The sequence below is a fragment of the Lygodium microphyllum genome, chromosome 2, assembly GCF_053477565.2.
Source record: "Lygodium microphyllum isolate KBCC chromosome 2, Lygodium_microphyllum_v1.1.10, whole genome shotgun sequence".
In the NCBI taxonomy this organism is placed as follows: domain Eukaryota; kingdom Viridiplantae; phylum Streptophyta; class Polypodiopsida; order Schizaeales; family Lygodiaceae; genus Lygodium; species Lygodium microphyllum.
This window is the reverse complement of record NC_141136.1, coordinates 33,789,183-33,807,193: the sequence shown is the minus strand read 5'-3', so window position 1 is coordinate 33,807,193 and position 18,011 is coordinate 33,789,183. Positions and strand designations below refer to the sequence as shown.

General features: G+C 36.4%; 1 protein-coding gene across 5 annotated transcripts in view; it reads left to right on the top strand.

The window, feature by feature from the left end:
- The window catches only part of LOC148039587 (Transducin/WD40 repeat-like superfamily protein), a 174,787-nt gene extending 170,444 nt beyond the window's left edge, over positions 1-4,343 (top strand). For 3 of the 5 annotated variants that reach the window (XM_087692058.1, XM_087692055.1, XM_087692062.1), the window contains 2 exons: positions 2,372-2,482; positions 2,555-4,343. In XM_087692058.1, coding sequence (XP_087548184.1) covers positions 2,372-2,482; positions 2,555-2,685 — 242 coding nt within the window. In that variant the 3' untranslated portion in view covers positions 2,686-4,343. The remainder of the gene's footprint in view (positions 1-2,371; positions 2,483-2,554) is intronic. The other 2 variants (XR_015693007.1, XM_087692059.1) reach the window with 2 other exon arrangements.
- Positions 4,344-18,011: the final 13,668 nt, after the last annotated feature.

Genomic DNA, 18,011 nt, shown 5'->3' with positions numbered 1-18,011 from the left:
ATATTGATTAGAAGTAGCCCTTATTGATTTAAGTTATAGTACTAAAATGTGGCTGTATAAAGATTTTTTTAAAATAAATGAGATTACATATCACATTGAGTATCGGGCCACCCAAACATTCCCTCCTTATTGCGTAATTTCACAAGTTGAACTTTCACCAACCTATGTTGCTCTGGAGTAGGAATCAACTTTTGAAGAGTTGAATTCCAATCTCGAACCAGCTTAACATTTTCTTGAAGAACTCTTCCCTTGTGTTGGAACTTAGGATCCCACGCATAAGCTGCACATAGTGGAGAGTAATATTGATTCCACTTACTACAAGTTTTTCAACCTCTTGCAATCTAGCTTTATTGAACTCAATGGATGGGAATCCACATGAAAAGCAACAACTTCACAATAGGAAAGTAAAGAAGTATCAAATGCTTCACCTCGGGTATATAATTATCTTGGATGATGGTGATATATGGCACAATTGTGCCATAACAATGCAAGAAGTAGGCAAACCCTCCCACTCTAGACTAGCCACCATTTGCTTCAATGCTGGTCTCATGTTGTGTAAGCAGCAGAGCATTAGAAAATTGCATGCAAATCTATTCTTTGCATACTTCAACAACTTTTGCTCTATGCAATGTGACTCCACGGCGTGGATGGAAGGTGTCTGGCAGGGTGGCTCTGTCTCTACTAGACTAGTAGTATCAGTAGGGTCTGATCTATGAAAAAAGTGTCATTGCTTTCTATATGGGTCCCTTTGGGTGAGCCGGCCTCCTATCTAGCAGTAGTGCTATGTGGCACCTCTGGAGCTCCAGGAGGAAAAGACGTTGCAAAAATTCAGGTCGCATACTTTATCGTTGAGGAGCTGAGATCCCTCCAGCATACCCTGTGTTGCATCTTGTAGACAGTAGGATGGTAGTAAAGCACACAAGCAGACAGGGGACATGGGGTCCTCTGTGTGTGCATCCATGTGTGCACACACGTGTGTTGGGAGGGGTGTGCACATGCCCCTGCGTGCATCAGTGCATGTGTGTATGTTTGTGTGCACGTGTGCTTGGGCAACCAATACAAATGATGAAAAGTGAACATGGTCTCTTCTATTCGTGCACAAGTCCATAGAAGATTGGGGCTCCATCGCATGTGGAGCAAAGCAACAAAGATGAGAAAATATTTGAATTCTTTTTTGTTTCTACTGTTTTGTAAGGGCTCCAGCAAGACAGTTTCTGCTGTTGGTAAGGCTCCAAAGAAGACACCACCGAGGAAAGGATGCCTGAATGGGGCTTGGTTTAGAAATTTTACTTGAGTGAGAAGTGTCTTCAGGTTATGGTGGTCATGCCCCATAGCTCTTTGGGTGTTTGCTGTCCATTGCCAGGGTGTAAGAAGGCTATGTGACTCTATACTTTTAGTTGAAGTGACTTATCTCAAACAGATAACTAGAAAAACCTAATCCCATTTTTATCCGATTAAAACATCCAGAAAAATCTAGTGTGAAGTAAGTAAATAAAAGCAAGAAAATTGGCTTTTTCCAGGATCACTGCTCTGAGGGAGAAATTCTAGTCCAAGGGCCCAATACAAGACTAATCAGGTCGCCTTTAAGATTAGATGACAAGTTCATGCGCAATGAAGTCGACCTCTTCATAAGGCTTACGGCACACATGTTTTTGGCAGATCGCTCTTGGCTTGGGTATACGCTAGGTATGGTACTGCCAGAGACATTGCACTTGGGACTGACTTACAGCCTAGGTGCGGAGGAGGGCTCCCAGACTAGTGTTCTACGGTTTAGGTAGAGACATGTTCATGACCTGGAAAGCAATAGCTTGGCTCACACAGGCGAAAGGACCAGCCTGAGATACAAGAATATCCAGGGGAGCTGCTGCTTCTGTGTCACAGGCCAGCAGATCAGCAACATGTAGTCATTCATTGGAGCAGCAGGATGTTTCTACTGTAGAGAATATATCTAGGATCTCAGTAGATATTATCCATGTTCTGGGGCAGATGGAAGAGGCTTCAAAGAAACTCAAAGAGTACATGAGCATGAAGAGAGAAGCTTGTCTTGCTACCTGGGACTCTGGCACTTCCTTCTTGGATCACATGTGACCACATAAACCGAACTCCTTTCTATGAGGTCCAGTCCATTAATATGTAGTCAGTAAAAACAGGAAGGATCACCTGAATCTGCTGGAATAAATTGACTTCATGTCAGGGGGACTAATGGCCATTCCTGAACTCCATGCTCTTATATCTATAGTATGCAAGTTTGATATCAAGGGTATCTTAACATTTGTCGCCTGTCGAATAAAGATTTGTGCTGTTAGTAGGAGACTTCATTCAATAGCTATACTTATGTTCTATTTTTTATTTTAACTTGGTTTTGAGCCAGGCGGTGAGGATCGTGCTATTCGTATCTGGAGTCTGAGATCCGGAAAGCTATTGCAAACACTCTCCGGTCTTCCATCAGTCATGACAAGATTTAGCTCGCCAACAGATCAAGGTAGACTTACACAAGCTTATTTATTTTAGTTAAGGTTCAAGTCCTTATTTTTATCCTGCACATGCTTTCCAGGAAGGAGCAAGCTCTTTCGACCAAGTAGCCTTATTCATGAGTCTATAGCGCAAGATCATGTGTGGGGGACATGGATGGGTTCCACAGCTGGAGTGTTTTATATGCATGGCGCTGCAACAAACATACCCTGACTGTTATGGCAAAGGTTTCTGCTCAATATGTGACTTCCAAGCATGTCAGTCAAGCAAAGAGGAAAGAACAGGCAGATCATCTCAAAACTCAATTACTAGAGAGTATCATGTAAACATGGTGGATTTGTATGCAATCAGAGTATTTTGAGCACTGATGCATCAGGTGTGTGAGTGGAGAAGCCTGTAATGGGTGTCAGAGCTGTTTTCTAATAAGGCACACTAATATTTTCTTAAATCATTTGACTTCACACAAAGTGCATAGGCCTTCAAATCAAGGGCTCTATCATTTTGACAGAAGGTGAACTGTTTTCTTTGCACACCTTCCATATTCTGTCAAGGGTTTAGAAAATAAGTAGAAGAGGACCAATATGGCACACAAGTTCAAGGGGGAAAGAGAAAAGCATTTGATACAAAAAGGAACAAGCCATAAGGAGACTGGGATAGCTGGGTGGCTTCTAACTGGTGTGCCTTATCATTATGTCTTCTGTGGAACTCCCTGATCAGTTGGAATCAGGGCAAACATGATGACCCATTTTATCAGTGGCTTCAGTTGTTTTCTAGCTGCCTATCATGTTCCTTATTGGCACATGCTAATGTGACCTGTTGTGGTCCTCCTAAGGATTCTTGAAATCCAAGGGCTCAGTGTTGCTTTTCTTTGAAGACACAATTGAAGCATGTAGTCATGCATCCACAAACTATCAGTTTGTCTGGCTGCAAAACCAATCAACTTCACCACTCCAAATTTGGTATACAAGACATGCTAACCATTGTCAAGAGCATATGGGCATGTTTTATAGCATGATGCATGGTTGAAGTCTAGATGATGACTATTAAGGCTCAAGCTATCATATAAGAGAAAAGCTCTGTTAGGCGGCCCGCCCAACCAAAAAATTGAAGGGGCGTATTGACACATGGCGAAGATATATAGGCGCCTAGTTTTACAGATCGCGGACACATTCGGACAGGCAATACTCTGAGCCCAACTTGCATCATGCAAGCCCAACCCAATAAAAACAAACTTTCCATTCATTAAAACATTTATTGCCCTTCATGGGAATTGATCTCCCGCCATCTTATCAGAAGTCAATTGGCTATACCACTAAGCCATATCCCACTCTATGACAAAATGCGCATTTCAGTGTGTAAAGACAATTATATCTAGTTTTTGGGATTTCTAGCTTGTCCAGGCAGGGAATCCGTAGTGTGTAATTGCCCTTAGGTGGTCTGGGTGACTATAAGAGACAACCATGTCCTTGAAAGTAACGATGTCCCATCCAATGGTTATATTGAAAGCATTTTTGTGAGCTATGGATAATGTCCACTATGCTCTTTCTTATGACTCAATTTTGCTAGAAGAATGCCGTAGTTCTAGCATTTCTTTTTATTTTCTTTTGGCGAAATATGATGGACATGTCATTCAACTTTAGGAGCTAAAAATCTTTAAAAGTAGCACATTCAAGTTATATACAATGTCCATACTCCAATGTTGAAATGCTGTTTGGCTCTTTATAAATCAAATGTTGATGCAAAAAATAGCCTCCAATGTATGATTTTAATCAAATATGGCCATCTCCAAGCTTTTGGATATGTATATTGATACTGTTGGAAAACATGTTTTGCTATTTATGAATCATAACATCAATGCAAAAAGTTGCCCTCAATCTATGCCTTCATCTATACTTGATCTTATACTTTTTGCATTGATGTTATGCCATGTTTTGCTATTTATGAATGATGATATCTATATTTGATCTTGTCTAGTTATGATGGATACAATGGAAAGTATCATTATTACTTCATAAAATATTTAAAGACAAATTCAAGAACATTGTGAGTAATGTATAATTATAAGCAAAACAATCCCAAGCTTTAGATTTAGCTACCAAAGATCTTTAAAATCAAACTCAAACTTTAAGAGGCAAATCTACATCAAGGCAGCCTTTCAACATCTTGTAGCTGCTCTCCTAATTATAGGAAAAAGCCAAAGGTTAGTTTATCTAAAAAGGTCAATCGAAAGATATCAAAATTTAGAGGTGTTTTGCAAAAAGTGTGATTGCTCACCTATGTGCAACTTGAGTGGTATTTTGATAATACTTATCAAGTGGCTTATCAACACACTCCTCTTAGGTACAACTCTCACATTTTGATAACTTGCTTGTGATTTGACTTAGCATGAGAATTACTTTATTGGCCAATTTCATTGGGATCTAAATTTTTGTATAAAAAGTCTTTTATTGATAATACTAAATATTCACACATTAAGCGATTTCATTTCTAAAGTAATAAAATGTGTGAATCAACTATTCAAGATATGTTTTTTAAAATGTTATTGGGACTATTAAGTCTAGATTCTATGACAACAATGAGCTCCCAAGAAACACAAAACCAATATCAAGCTTACAGATTACTTAAGTATAATTCAAGCCATTGTTAGCTTAAGAAAAGCAATGATATTTTAAAGGATTATGTTTGTATTGTGGAGAATTTAGTATATTGCTCAATATTATTCTAACAAGAGGCTGTAAGTATAAAGTTCTATTATACTTTCATTTTTGAAAGCATGGATACACGTTCATAGTAAATACCATGTAATTTGATAAAAATCAAGAATATTTAAAAGGATCATCTTTGCTTGTTAAGACTTTCAAATTTTATGTTGCATATTAGAGTTGATATATCACATTGACGACTAGATGTTAAAGCACTTTTGGACTTTAAATCTTATATATATTTCATGGATGAAAAGTTACTAGAGAGTGGTATCACAATCATGGAGAAATCTAGTCAAGTACTTGTAGAAGTCATAGAGATGGTATGCTCACTTTAGGTGATGTCAAGTATAAAGCTCATCTTATAAAAAATAATATTGAGAGACTTTGTATTAAAGATAGCATTCAATATCATATATTATCCAAGTAATTTAGTTATCATTGGTCTATCTTAGCTCAAACTAAATAATTCAAATATCAATTGAAAAACTCAAAAGTTAAACTAAGATTAGCACAATTTCCTATAAGAGAATACAAAACTAGAATAAAGTTATTTATGAGAGCAATCAATAAAAATCTTAGTTTTTTAATATATGCTTTGTTAGATGAATCAGTATAACTAACAAAGGTATGTAAGCTTTTTCACTCCAATATCATGATTATTAAAATATGCTTCTCTAGCATCGACCTTATAATTGTGCCATCAAGTTGCAAGAGGAAGCTGAACCATCCTTTTTACTCAATCTATAAGCTATTTTAAGATGAATTGATAGAACTACAAAAATATATCAATGAGAATCTAGCCAAGGATTTAATACGATACATGAAGTCATCGGTATGAACTCCAATATTATTTGTCCATAAGAATAATGGCTCTCTTCGTATGTGTGTTAATTACAAAGACTCAACAAGATAACCATTAAGAATTGTTATCCACTTCTCTTGATCCAAGAACTCTTGGAGATGAGAAAAAGAAAAAATATCCATAAGGATTGATCTTCATGTGGCTTATAACCTTATTAGAGAGAGTATAATGAATAAAAGAAAGGTTTTCAAACAAGATATAGCCACTTTAAATATATTGGCATGTTGTTTGATCTCACAAATGCCCCAACACTTTTCTAATATCTAATTATGAATATCTTTTGTGAGTACTTAGATGACTTTATGATAATATATTTAGATGACATTCTAATGATTTTTAAAAATTAAAAAGAGCATTAGCATCATGTGATTAGCTTTTTATAAGCTATGTGAAAAGAGCTTGTATACTAAATTGAAAAAAATACTTATTTTATCAACTGAAAGTGAAATTTCTTAGATATATTGCCTCTCAAAATAAAATCTTGATGGACAAAGAGAAGGTGAAGATTGTTCCTGAATGAAAAACACCAAGATCAATTTAAGATGTGCAATGCTTTTTGGGATTTATAAACTTTTCTTGATTTTTCATTAAAAACTATTTCAAGATCATCATGTCACTCACACAATTAATAATAAATGATAAATTTATGTGAAACTCTAATGTAAAGAAGGCTTTTGAAACACTTACGCAACCCTTCATTTTATGGCCCCCATATTAATACATGTAGATTCCACCAATTATTTCTTCTTAGAGACTAATGTATTTTATTTTTCTCTTAGTGCTATCCTTTTCCAATGTAGTGATAATGGTCAAGTGCATCTAACGTGTCTGAAATAAATTATAAAGTTAATTATAAGAAACGTTTGGCTATTATTGGCTATTATTGGCTCTTTTTAAACATAAAGGTATCTTCTAAGGGGAGCATTCTACAAAATCAGTCTTTTCAGACTAGAAAAATCTAGATTACTTGCGAGTTATTGAGTCTTGAATCAATGGTAAGTAAGATGGAAGCTACATTTCTTTCTAGATCTAATTTTGTCATAACATGTCGATCTAGCAACCAACAAGAGAAACTAGATGCATTGTCTTGATGCTCCTATCTTGCACTTAAAAAAATAAGATACATTTCATGACCAATAGGATTATGGTCTACTATATATACCACCTGGATTGCTTCAATTATATATACTCCAAACAAGATATAACCTTCCAACAATTGCAAGATGTTTTGGGGTCAATACAACAATAGAGCTCATCTCTCAAGATTATTGGTAGTCTCAAATGTGGAAATTAGTCAAAGAATTTGTACACACATTTGAAACGTGCAACAAAGCCAAAGTCCACCATTGATCTCATGGATTACTCCACCCTTGCATATTCCTAATCACACTTGGTCATCTATGTCAATGGATTTCATCATTGATCTATCTTCCTCCAAGGGGTTTGATTTCATTCTTGTGATCACTACGAGATTTATTAAAATGGCACACTTTATACCCACCCATAAGACACTCACTAGCAAAGGCACATCCCAACTTTTCCTTGAATGTATCTTTCCATTATCATGGGTTACCAAAGAACATTGCTTCATATCGAGGTTTGATTTCATTCTTTGATCTATCTTCCGGGGTTTGATTTCCTTCTTGTGATTGTTACTAGATTTATCAAAATGGTACACTTTATACCCACCCATAAGACACTCACTAGCAAAGGCACAACCTAGCTTTTTCTTGAATGTATCTTCCATTATCATGGATTACCAAAGGACATTGCTTCGTATCGAGGACCACAGTTTGTGTCAAGTTGTTGGAGAAGTCTACTCAAGCTCCTAGGTATCCAAATCAATCTCTCTTTTTGTCAATCACCATCAAAGTAATGGACAAACAAAGAGAGTAAATCAAGTCTTAGAACAATATCTCCAATATACAATCAATTACCATTAAGACAATTAGGTGGATTCACTTCCCTTGGTTGAATTTGCATATAATAATGCTAGTTATATCTCTACTAGCCAAACCCCATTCTTTGTCAACTATGAAAGATTCCCTAAAATGGATATTTATATGAGTCACCTTGCAAAGAATCCACTAACTATGAATCTAGTTGAACACCTGTCAAAGATCCATAAGGAGTTAATGTCATATATTCAAAAAGCCTAGGAAATAAAGACAATGTTGATCAACAACGGATGCAATATCTAACTTGTAACATCAAAGATTAAGTTTGGCTTTTATGACAAGATTTTCTTGTCCTTCCTAAAAGTTAGATTATTAAAGACTTGAACCATTCAAGATTATTAGCCAAGTGAAACTAATGACTTTTCGTCTTCAGTTATCACAATCCCCACGAGAACTTACTCAGTATTTCATGTCTCAATCATGGAGCCTTACTATACATCTTGAATAAGGCGGAGGAACTTACAACCATCACTACTTACTATTGAAATCAAAGGTCACCTAGAGTACGCAGTGGAGAGTATTCTTGATTCAAGAATCTTCATAGAAGGCTTGAATACCTTGTCCATTGTGGAAGGGCTATGATACTAATGAGTGAACATGGGAACCAATCTCCCATATTTACCGAGCACCTACTAAGGTAAATAAGTTTCATCAACAACATTCGTTCAAGCCAAGAGCAACAATGAGTTTCTTCCCTTCTTTTTAGAAACTTGGCCATTTGTAAGGGCTAGGCTTTGTATGTGGGTTCGTTACATGCCAAGCATCGATACATGTCTTATCTCCCTCTTCAAGCATAAATGTCATAAAACCCAAATGACACTTGATTAGTTTCCTTCTAGATTGTGATTTTTGTAAGTGTGAAATAGTTATGACATGCTACTCAAAAACTTTTTTTTTTCTTCACTCTCATGGTCTATTTTAACATTTCTAATGGTTAGCTACAAACTTGTCAATGGTGGGGTAATATTAATGTTATTGGCACTTGGCTTGTTAATCATTTGTGCTAGATTTTTGTCATTTAATGTGATTAATTATTAAATGGTCTAGAACATACAAGCTTTATGGCAAGGTGCACATTGGTAATTAATCTTCATGGAGTCATCTTTGTTAAAATTTACATATGGCATGTTTCAGTAATTCCAATGGTCAACTATAAATTTGGTCAATGTTGGGATTACATCAATATTAGACACTTGGTTTGGTTGATAAGTTGTGCTCTCTTTTTATATTTTGAATAGATTAATTATTGATTGCCTTGCCATAAAGCTTGTGCATATTAGACTACACAATGTTAAGATTTATTTTGTCAACAATATCAAATTTTGCATACATTTGTGGAGAGCTCAATTCAACTTGTTAGATTTTGATGTACATGGGTCTATGTCATCATTTTTCTTAATAATTTTCTAAGATCTTGCTCATAATGACTTTCATTTTGGCTTCTACTTTTTGTAGTTGCCATCATAATTGCAATATCCAAGAATGTCATTGGGCAAATAGTCACCTTATCTACATCTAACAATTTTGCTATATTCATTACCTTCTTAAACCTTGAGATAGGGAGTGTTGAAGCACTTCTTATTTTCTTGGAGGTAAATCCAAATGCATCAGTTACTCTTACATATTCACAAGGAGTATATGTCAATCATAATCTATGCAAACTAGTATATGATTGTCACTTTTGTAATTCTTTGAACTGAAATGTGCATAGGTCCATTTGAAATAGTTAAGTAGCACTAATACTTGAACATGCCATGGAGTTATATTGTAGAATGTGAAGTTACATGGCTATTTACTAGCTCAAATCTCCTCTTCATTTTAAACACTACAAGTTCTACCAAGTTCAAATGTCGCATTATTTTATGTCTGGTTGATCACATATCAACATAAAATGTGAGTCACGTGATTTAAAACTAGATATGGGTAGTTAAAGAGATTGTTAAACTAGCGATTCAAGAACTAGAAATTTCAGTTCTTGCAATTGTACTCAATACCTTCTTCACAAGTGTTGTGAATTATAACTTCCTTTAGTCTATGTACAAGTTCTCATGATTTTCGCCAATGTTACTCTACTTTTCATTGGATGTGTGATAATAAGAAGATTTTTCCAAGTGATTCTCTTTTACAAACATGTGATTTTTCCCTCAAAATTGGTAGATTTCCCTCAAACTATATAATCTTGGTAAAATATTAATAATTTAGATCACCGTGGCACCATTTTTAAAGCTCTTTTAAAGATTGTTGAGAATAGATTTTACACATCTTCTTTATTTTATGCAATTTCGCTAAGTCCACACATTTGATGGAAATATCTTTAAAGAAACAACCATTAGGGTGTTGCTCTAATAAAATTAGAGCCAATTTTTAGTGTTTCATCCTTTGGTGAAATCCAAGAATTTGTTGAAAATACATGGGATGTTTCTAGGTGTGAGGCTCTGTTGCACTACAACTTGTGTAACTTTGTTTGAGCTAGGAGTGTTAATTCACGATAGAGTGCAGGAGTGTAAATTGTGTCAACAAAGGTTTTCAAGAAAGAACCAAGTAAATACATGTTGATCTAATTGAGATTTTAAAAAGTACTTTCCTAGAACCACATAGTATGTGACATTTACCACTCAAACCAAGTTGCACAATATTTGCACCCTTATCTATTGAGTTGTTAAGCTCAACATGAGCTAACACTCACATACCTAGATGACCTTTTTTGCATTCATATCACTAACATGATTGGTACCTACATAGCGGCATATCATTCTAGTGATACTGGACATTAGTTAGTCCACCTATCCAAGTTATAGGATATCTATCTAGTCATCTTTCTACTTAGCGTGTTCGCACTATGGACCGCTTGTATATTATGTGTGTTGTACTCTCTCTTGTTGTAGTAGACTCAAATAATGAAGAAGAAGAAAAATAAAGACTAGGGTTTCAGCTTTCTATCTTTTGTGCATTCTCTCCATGTGTTTTATGTCTTGCAAGAGCTCAAGCTTCATCTCTCTCTTCCCATCTTTTCATGGTATTAGAGTGGCGTTTAAGCAAGAAGCTATGAGCCGCAAGCACAAGAGTCTACAAGGAAACCCTAATGTGGAGTACACCTATGGAGTCTTATTTACTAGTCCCACTTTCTCTATGAGAGAGATAGTAAACACTAGACTAACACAGGATACACAAGACTAGGTGTTTTGGAGAGGATATGCTCATAAGTATAGTACTAGAAACCCCACAGTAAGCTATGGTTCTTTTATATTCCAGACAATCACAAGTAGAAGACAATCCCAAGGCAAGAGGAAGATGGAGGACAAAGGTGCACTAAGGAAATTTTGAAGACACAAAGTGAAGGAGAAAAATTATAAATGTAAGAGGGAGGCTCACAAGAATAAGTGCACCTTAATATTTCTGCAAAAAGAGCGCCATGCGCATTGTAATCTATTTTGTAAAAGAGCATCAGGCTCTCTCCCATGCAAGTTGTAAAGAATGAGAGGCACCGTTAAGGACAATTCTAATAGGAAGGAGGGGGAAAAGAGTGGAGGAATGGACAAAGACTAAACCAAAAAGGAGATGCCCGCCCAAGGAGGAGATAGGGAACGTATAAAAGTCAAAAAGTGAATGAAGAAGCTCATTCTTGGTGTGTGAGCAAACTTGCTCTCTTCTTGCTTCTTTTTTGTGTATGAGAGAGGGGGAGAGGAAGTGTGAGAGAAGGAGAGTATGTGTGTGTGAGAGTGAGGGACCATGGAGAAGCTCTTCTTCTCCTCTCTTCATCTTCATCTTCATCGTTTTCTCTTCTCCTTCTTCGCACGTATGGCTATGGAGCTTGAAGCTTGGAGCTTGGAGATGAAGCTTTCTTGAAAGTGCATCTTGGATCAGGGAGCTACCAATGGTAAATTCATGGGAGGAGGCAACTCGATCAAATTCAAAGGTAAGCTCACTAAATATGTGTGTGGGAGCATACAATCTTGGATTAACAAGCTACCTTCACGAGATTGGAGTGCTCAAGGGAGTGTTATAGACTTTTGGTCTAAAGTTTGTGTGGTGAAATCCATGTTCTGTTGGGCATGCTTCAATATCCATTCGAGAGTTAGAGATTGTTCATGCATGAATCTGATAAGGTACACGAACTCTACAAACCTCTTCATTTCTCAAACACGTTGCAGATATTGGGTGTGGCAAACAATGTTTGGATAATGTCAAATATTACATGTATTGCTGAAGGTATCGTGCAATAGTTTACCTAAAATAGTATGTTGTTGATAAAAGTAGGATTTTTTATTTATTGTATAATTTTTTAGGGATTTAACTAGATTGTTAGCAACAAGCTTGAAAAGAATAACTCATGCTTGGAAGTTAAAATCAACCAATTTTCTTATGGATAAAGATTATTAGGACTACATTGAAGGAGATAATGCTAAGGCTCCAAAGTTACTAGGGGAAGATGCCATGTCTGAGGAGACCAAGGCATTTAAGGAATGGAACCAAGGTGCTTGAAAAGTTATATACTAGCTTTCCATCAATGTTTTTGACAATATGATTAGGCATATACAAGATGCAAATAGCTACAGTTTATGAAATAACCCAATCAAACTATTTTGGTATAAATACCAAAGCTAGAAAGTTGCAGTTGAAGTCTAAGTTGAACAATGTCAAGTGTGGCAATTTGTCTATTAATGACTATGCATTTAATATTAAGAGAATTGTTGAAGCTCTTAGATATATTAAGGTACAAGTTAATGATGATGATATAGTAGCGATATGTTTGGATGGCCTAGGTGAGGGGTATAAGCAATTCCAAACTTCCATCAACACAAGAGACAACGTCCTTGATTTTACATATGTAATACTATATTGATATTAGAAGAGAAATTTGAGTGGTTTTGCATCTTTGTCACCACAAAGCAAGAACAATACAGAGCAAGTGTTCTAGTCTAACACAAGTAGAGGCAAAGGTCATGATGATAGAGGCCACAGTGCTAGTCGTTATATGCAAAATTAGGGGCAATCTCACAATGCACAAGATTAGGCACATACAAGTGGTAGATGCCAATCTTGAGGCAAGGGGAGCCATAGAGGACGTGGCAAACAAAATGCAAGTTATATTAACAAAGATTGCTATAATTGCGGTCAAAAAGGTCATAATTCATATGATTTTTCAAAAAAGAGAAGATATGGAAATAACAGAAATGGGAGAAGATACCATAACAATTATGCACTACCAATAACCAAGTTGATCATGAGAAGTTGTTTGTTATGCAACATATGATAATGCAGTAAATGGAGATGCATTAGTAGTAATGATTGACAATGTATGGTATGTGGATTTAAAGGCCTCTAATGATATGATGTCTCATGGAGAATGGTTTAGAGAAATGAAAAATCCTAAAATGCCTAGTTTTGTAAAAACATGTAACAATACAACACATCCTATTGCTCATGTTGGAACTATCCCATTGTCTATGAAAGATGGAAATATTAAGTGGTTGGTTGATGTGCTGCGTATGTCTAACATCACAAAGAACTTCGTTTCTGTTGGAAAAATGATTAAGGGATTGCAAGTAAACTTCAATCAGAATGGCTACTTTGTAGAAGATTTTTAAGGAGTGGATGTAAACTAGTTGCAAAAGGCAAGCATGTGGAAAGGATGTTTACCTTGGAGGTAAATGTATCGAAAGCTGAAGGCTATTATATTTGCAAAAGGTGTAGGAGTTGTGGGGCTGATATTTACATTTGGCATAAATGTATTGGTCATGTAAATATGTAGTAGTTAAAAAATATACAATCGCATGAAATTATGATATGCTTCTCTAAGTTCAAAGTGGTTGATATGTAAAAAGTGTGTGAAGCATGTCAATTTGGAAAACAAGCAGACATGCATTTCATCATGATAAACATGCAAGCAAGCGTTTACTTGATGTTGTACATTCAGATACATGGGGTCTTACAAATACTACATCAATGAATGAATGTACATATTATGTAATCTTTATTGATAATCATACAAGAAGGAAGGTATGGGTGTACTTCACAAAGCAGAAATGTAAGATGTTCTCTCACTTTCAGGATTTTAAAATTTTGGTTAAGAAACAAATAGGTGTGCAGATTAAGTGCCTAATGTCAAATGGAGAGGGAGAGTACGTCTCCAATGAATTCAGTAATTTTATAAAACAACATGGAATTCAAAGACAATTTACATGTAGATATACTCTACAAGAAAATGGTATTGCTAAAAGAATGAATATGCATATTGCCAAAATTGCATGAGCCTTGATGGACTAAAAAGAACATGCCTCATTATTATTGGGATGAACCTGTCTCTACAGTTGTGTGTATTATGAACAGGACTCCCACTACTATAGTGCATGATATGATTCCCTTGAGCAAAAGGGTTATTGTGTTATAATCCAATTACACACAAGTTACAAGTGAGCAAATATGGTCTATTTGATGAGATGAGCAATTTTTGTATGCTACTAAAAAGCAAATTGTTGCAGATGATGTAAAAGAAAAGGTGATTGCAAAAAAGTGAGTCAATAGTCATAAATATTTATTAGGTCAGAAGAGTTGTCTTATAGTAGGTCTATTAAGAGACCATGGAATGGCAAGTTATATATGAATAGCACTCCTATAAATGCAAAAAATGTATCATACAAGGGAAAATCAAAGGTGGTGGAGACACTTGGTATACTAGATGTTTCTGCAAGTTATTCACATGTAGATGGTGAGTCTGATGTTTTAAATCAGATTATGGATGAGGAGTTTGCGTTCCAATTTTTTGCTTAACTAGTGTAAGGAAAATCAAGGCTGATGCAAAAGGATCACAAAGTGCTCCACAAGTGCAGAGGTCAATGAGAGTAAGATATCTTGTAAATAGGTTGACATATGATGGTTAGGTTGCTTGCTATTATGCATATATGGTAAAGGTTATAAAATTAGTTGAGCCCACTTGTTTTGAGGAAGCTATTGGTCATGTGCATTGGGAGAAAGCCACTAATGAAGAAATGGCTACATTGGATGTAAATAAAACTTAGGATTTGGTACCACTACCTAAAGGAAAGAAAGCTATAAGCTACAAGTCATTTTACAAAGTAAAACATAATGCAAATGGTAGTAAAAGTAGGTATAAGGCAAGATTGATTGCCAAAGGTTATGCAAAGTCTTACGGGATTGATTATGAGGAGACATTTACTCCAATGGCAAAGATGGCAACCGTAAGAGATGTCATTGCAATGACTACAACAAAAGGTTGATTTTTGCATCAAATGGATATAAAGAATGCATTCTTTCATGGTGAGTTACAAGAAGAAGTGTACATGGAGCAGCCACACATTATGAGAGCATATTTCACCCCGATTATGTGTGTAGGCTACGCAAAGCCTTGTATAGGCCAAAATAGTCAGTGAGAGCATGGCATGACAAGATAGCATAGTATCTTAACTCTATTGGTTTTCATGTTGGAAATGTAGAGCACTCCCTTTATGGCCCTTAGAGTGATAGGGGTATTATCATGATTACCTTGTATGTGGATTATTTGATTATTGAGGGTGACAATGTGCAAGAGGTGGAGCATGTGAAGAGTCTTCTCAAGCAAAAATTTGACATTAAAGATTTGGGAGAGCTAAAGTACTTTCTTGTCATTGAGGCAATAAGAATATCTAAGGGGATATGGCTCTCACAAAGATAGTACATCTTAGATATATTGACAAAATATAGTGTGGCTGATTGTAAGCCAATCTCAGTGGCATTTGATCAAAATGTAAAGCTAAGTGTTGATATGGATGAGATATTGGAGGATCCCACAATGTATAGAACGATGGTAGGAAGTTTGATCTTCATCACTATCACCAAGCTAGATTATAACTACATAGTTGGCTTGGAGAGTCAATTTATGTAGGTGCCTCGTAAGCCTCATTTGGATAGTATGAGACATAGCTTGCGGTACCTTAAGTCCACATTGAATTATGGTATTTTTTATAAGGCTAGCTTGATGGTGCAATTATTTGTTTATACTGATACAGATTGAACAAGCAGTGTATCTGATGGGAAGTCCACTAGTGGCTATGTATTTTCCTTTAGGAGTGGGGTGGTGACTTGGAGTAGTAAGAAACAACCCATTGTTGCATTATCGAGTACAAAGGTAGAGTACAAGGCTGCTACTATAGTAGCATGTGAGGTAGCTTGGATGCGAAAGATACTTGATGATTTGGGGATATAGTTAGACATGAGAGTTGTCATTTATTGTGACAACATGAGCATTACATAATTGACTAGGAACCCAATGTTTTATGCATAAATGAAACACATTGAGGTTCATTGCCATTTCATCAGAGAGCAGGCCTTGGCAGGTAACATTAATCTCATATATGTGAGCATAGAGTAGCATGTTGTAGATATTTTCACCAAGGCCCTAGAAGCAAAAAAACTTCAACAATTTTGGAGCTTACTTGGAGTATAGGTCATGGAGTTGAGCTTGAGGGGGAGTATTGAGATATCAAGCTCAACATGAGCTGACATTCATGTACCTAGATGACCATTTTCGCATTCATATCGCTGATGGGGTTGATACATACATTGACATATCATTCAAGTGATACTTTACAAATGGACATCACTTAGTCCACCTACCCAAGTTATAGGATATCCATATAGCCATCTTTCTACTTAGCATGTTCACACTATGGACCGCTTGTATATTATGTATGTTGTAGTAGACTCATATACTGAAGAAGAAGAAGAAGAAGAAGAAGAAGAAGAAGAAATACTAGGATTTCAGCTTCCTACCTTGTGTGCATTCTCTCTATGTGTTTTTTGTCTTGAAAGAGCTCTGTTGGGGGTAAAGGCACCTATGCCTAGCCGCATGTGTATTACTACACTGACAATACCCACACTTCCACACTATTACAGGAAATGCACGCCCATCGGTGTCACTTCATTCTTTATTCTTTCAATGGCATTTGGATAAAGGAAAGTCCGGTCACACACTATGACTATTGGAGTTCCCACATCTTGAGTCTATCTCTCTCTTGCTCTCTTGCTCTCTTGCTCTCTTGCTCTCTTGCTCCATCTGCCATAGCTCACACATCTCTTGCTTTTGCTTGCTCATGCTTCCACTTGGGCTTCTCCCTTAAAACTAGTATCAGATCCATATTCTCTATGACCTTGAGCTCAGTCCCAGCTCTCATTCGAGTTGCCTACATCAAGGTTTCACCATTGGCAGCCATAGCTCCAACTCTTGAGGTTCATATTGAGCACTCATTGCTCTAGGACTTCTCAGGACCTATTGGGGGCTATCTAGGGAAATATTGAGTCTACATTGAGCTTAATTGAGGGATCAGCTCAATATTCATGGGGTTGGAAATATAAACACATTTTTTAAATTGTGGCCACTTTCAAGCACTTGTGCTTGCTCAACCACTCCCCAGCATTGAACAAAGGCTTTGGCATTGTTTTACCACTCCTCCCGGCATTGACCATTAACATTGAGCATTGGTTTTGAGTCATTGAGCTTCAAATTCTATTAACTGTGCAAACAAGGTATCATGCTATCATAAAAGATGGACAGCCATATCTTCAATCTTTTGAGCTCGTATATGCTTTTCGGGATGCCTGTATACCCACGTTTTGTTTTGTCGAATACTTGGGGGATAATATGGCAATGGTTTGAGATGCTACTGGACTGATTTGAGCACTCTTTTAGCTCAATTTTCTCATAGATATCATTGTTGTCATAATAGGGCTGAATGCTATTTATCTGGGAAATGTCATGCTCTTGTCTTATTTGATGTTCTCGGGATGCTCATTTGATGTTGGACACTTGGGGAATGTTTGGCCAATGTATTGGAATGATTTTGGACCAATTTGAGCCCATGTTTGGCTTAGTTTTATTGTCATTTTTAATGTTGTAATAAGCAAGACTGAAGGTTATTTTATCAATGTGAAAGCATATGCCTATTGCTTGTTTATGCTTCCTGGCTACTTGGGATGATACATTAATGTCTATGGTTGATGCCACATGCTTGGCCATGA